Here is a 3722-nt window from a genome sequence, read left to right on the forward strand (position 1 = left end):
TTGTGAGAGGTGCCAATCTTAGCCGTGCCAGAGGGCATAGAGGATTTTGTAGTGTACTGTTATGCTTCAATCTCGGGTTTGGGCGCAGTATTGATGCAGAGAGGGCATGTTATTGCTTACGCTTTAAGGCAGCTGAAGCCTCACGAGGTGAACTACCCAACACATGATTTGGAGCTGGGGGCGGTTGTTTTTGCCCTCAATATTTGGCATTATTACCTCTATAGGGTTCGTTGTACCATTTACATGGACCACAAGAGCCTGAGGTATCTCATGGACCAGCCGAATCTGAACATGAGGCAGCGTCGGTGGTTAGATGTGGTGAAGGATTATGATAGTGACATCCTTTACCACCCAGGAAAGGCCAATGAAATGGCCGATGCGCTCAGCCGCAAGGCAGTGCCGATTAGAGATATTTGCATGCAGATGACCATGGTGACTCCGCTGTTGGAGCAGATCCGAGAGGCCCAACAGGAGGCTATGAAGGAGGAACATCGGAAGAGCGAGTGTATTGTGGGTCTGTTTCCTCCTTTGATTATGATAGCCGAGGGTTGTTGACCCTCCACCGTAGGGTGCACTACTAGAAAAATAGCCTTTTACGACGCGCAATGCGTGTCGTAAAACGCTCAGACGATGCGCCAATGCGTGTCAAGGAAGGCCCTATCATAACGAGAGACAACGCACATTTGCACGTCGTCTATTTACGACGCACATTTATGATGCGTATTAACGACACGTATTTACGACGCACAGTTATGACATGCAATGCGTATCAAGGAAGGTCCTGTCATAAAGGAAGACGACACGCATTTCCATTGAAAGTTGATATACAATAACAATTGAAAGTTTATATACAATAACAATTAACAAACATCATGAATGTCGCTCAGTGCTAGTTTATCTTCTCTCATGGTATTACTATATATGTCGCATCAGAATATTAATTACCCAACTGCAGAAGGTGATGTAACTGCAACTACAGAAGCAGAGAGTGCTTGTTGTAGAATTGTTTGATCCACATGTTGTATAGGTTCCTAAAGTACAATAAACCAAAAATAATGTAACAGAAATTCCCTTGATATTAATAAGAATGTGAAATGCCACATCAAAAATTTGTTAGAACTAAAATACATACCGTTGTGTAAGTATTCAATCTTGTGATGTGGAATCCATGCTTAGAAAGACCTTCCTCTATTTGATTTCAGTACATATATGACCTCATGAGATAGTGAAAATGTCATATGTATAAACATATATAATTATGAAGATGAAATGTTATGGAAGAGAAATAAACTAAGGTGTTAAAGGGTGTACCTATATCATGACCAGCTTTTGCAGAGGCAGGATACAACAGAGTGCATCTTTCATTCCCTTGCTTTGGAGGCTCTGAAGCAAGAACCTTGCCAGTTGCTGTGAAAGAAGATCATAAAACTAAATATAATCTTTTACTGATGTTTGGAGTGATAGTATGGAATTTATAAGGAAGACATTTATTTACAGATAGTACCTTCTGATGGAGTAAAGGCAACTTCAATAAACTGCTCGGATGAACGTGTAGCTTCTTGAAATATGGTTGTTGTACCAGTTCCAACAACATCCTTCTTTCTTCAAAATCCAAGATTCAAGCCTCCAATCGCTAGTTCTGCTTCCTTTTCTATCCGAGCATGTCATTGTTGCTGAAAAATGAAATTCTAAAGTAATTAAGCACCTCTTGTTCATTAAATGAGATAAAATCAACATAAAGTATCAAGATAATGCTTGAATTTTATAAATAAATATGCCCATATCATGTTGACAATGTGTGCAGTAGTAGTAGGGCACTCTAGCCCTGGTTAACGGTTGAAAGATACCGAGGACAATTACCGGTTGAAATATACCAAAGGGGTGGACAAAACCCATGCATGTATAGTAATATGATTATGATATGTCATTATGTGACTCAGTATGCTTATGTATGTTAGTATGAAACCAATATATTTATGACCTGTAATATGTGATAGGAATAGGTGTGAAATAGTCCCTAGATACCGGTTGAAAGATACCGAAGGGGAGGTTAGTTTCAGATACCGATTGGAAGATACCAAAAGGGAGTGTAGCACCCAATTACCGGTTGAAAGATACCGAAAGGGAGGATAGTTTCCGGTTACCGGTTGATAGATACCGAAGGGGAGGGTAGCTCCCGGATACCATTTGAAAGATACCGAAGGGGAGGGTAGCTCCCGGTTACCGGTTGAAAGATATCGATGATTATGTGCTATGAGTATGATGGGGGAACTCACTAAGCTTTGTGCTTACAGTTTCAGTTTTGGTTTCAGGTGCCTTTTCTGATGGGTTTAAGCCATAAGAACTTTCCTATGTGCGCATGCAAAACCCTAATGCTCGGATCTAGGCTTTCTAATAAACATGCTTTGAATCCAAGTCTTCTAATAACTAATTAGGTTAAATAACAACATTGAAACAGATCTAGAATCATACCTTTGAGTTCCTTGTTGATCTTGAGGTCTTGGAGCTTCTAGAGTCACAAATGTCACTCCTCTAATGGCTTACAAACACCAATAGCAAGAAGAATGATTTAGGAGAGAGGAGAGGGGAGGAATTTCGACCAGAGGTTCCTTACTTTAGGTTAGATTACGAATTCCATCAGCCATAGAGTCTATTTATACTTGTAGACTCCTTAAGGGTTACAACCTAAACCCTAATTGGATACCTTAGACTTTAAGTTAATCCATATCCTTTCCTTGATAACCCTTTGGACGATTTTTGGCTATCCTAACACTCTTAGAATTCGTCCAAAGCATATCCCAATGGATTTACAGTCTAAAGCTTAACTATCAAACAATTGACAGTTTATACCCCTTTATTTAATTAATCTCTTTAAGTCACCAAATTAATTCTAATTAATTCTATGACTTATATTAATCCAATAACAAATATATTATTCACTATATTATTCCCATAATATATTAATAATATTTACTCTCTCTTATTAAATCATCCTATCAAGTTGCTATGGTGAAGGCAACCCAAAAGGACCATGCACAACCGGATCAAATACTTGCCTAATATAGTTACAGCCTTAGACACTATTCCAACAGTCTCCCACTTGGATAAGTCTAGTAACTATACAAGTACAATTCGGTTTGCAATCGTAGCTCTCAAAGACGCTGTCAACTCTGATCTAATCAATCTTGTCCTTTAGATAAGGGAACGTACAGTCCTCTGTTAGATATCACGCTGATAATCCTATGGAATGGTTAGTCAAGCATTTAGGTTTCTCGATCTCTGATTTATTTGACATAGAACTTAATCGAACACATCAATTCAGTTCTGACCGAGCCCGGCACATAAGTCAAATCAAATCATCGAGCGGCCGAGATATCGCTTTTACCTTCTTAGATAAAAGTTACAGATAAACTTCGACTTATATGCATTTACTTATTCATTAACCAACTATACACAACAATGTGTTTTATGACACCGAGTTATTGATGCGTTTTCGCATTATCAATGTACAACCAATTAACAAATAACAAACCATATATCTAGGTTTTAAGACTATATGATATTATCGTCTTGCGATCACCTTTTATATCGTATTCCATAAGGTGATTCCAGCAAGAGCGGGTTTATTCCAATGCTCAAAACTACTTCATAAGCACTCATGAACGTTGCAACAACCCTTTGCTATGTCTAACACCATTTAGACATTCTACACACCAATTCAT

At 38.7% G+C, this 3722-nt stretch overlaps 1 protein-coding gene across 1 annotated transcript; it reads right to left on the reverse strand.

Annotated features, from left to right (window-relative positions):
* Positions 1–941: 941 nt before the first annotated feature.
* Positions 942–1716, reverse strand: LOC111906306 (uroporphyrinogen-III synthase, chloroplastic-like). The gene is made up of 5 exons (XM_023902065.1): positions 1706–1716; positions 1505–1602; positions 1312–1407; positions 1133–1188; positions 942–1031 (listed from the first exon to the last, which is right to left on the reverse strand). The coding sequence occupies exons 1-5, from the start codon at positions 1714–1716 to the stop codon at positions 942–944; spliced, it is 351 nt and encodes a 116-aa protein (XP_023757833.1).
* Positions 1717–3722: the final 2006 nt, after the last annotated feature.

The sequence above is a fragment of the Lactuca sativa genome, chromosome 5, assembly GCF_002870075.4.
Source record: "Lactuca sativa cultivar Salinas chromosome 5, Lsat_Salinas_v11, whole genome shotgun sequence".
Taxonomy (NCBI): domain Eukaryota; kingdom Viridiplantae; phylum Streptophyta; class Magnoliopsida; order Asterales; family Asteraceae; genus Lactuca; species Lactuca sativa.

Coding starts and splice junctions, on each gene's coding strand:
- LOC111906306 (XM_023902065.1), bottom strand. Junction 1,189..1,311: donor AAAAGCTGGTCATGATATAG/GTACACCCTTTA, acceptor GAAATCAAATAG/AGGAAGGTCTTTCTAAGCAT. Junction 1,032..1,132: donor GATTGAATACTTACACAACG/GTATGTATTTTA, acceptor ATTGTACTTTAG/GAACCTATACAACATGTGGA.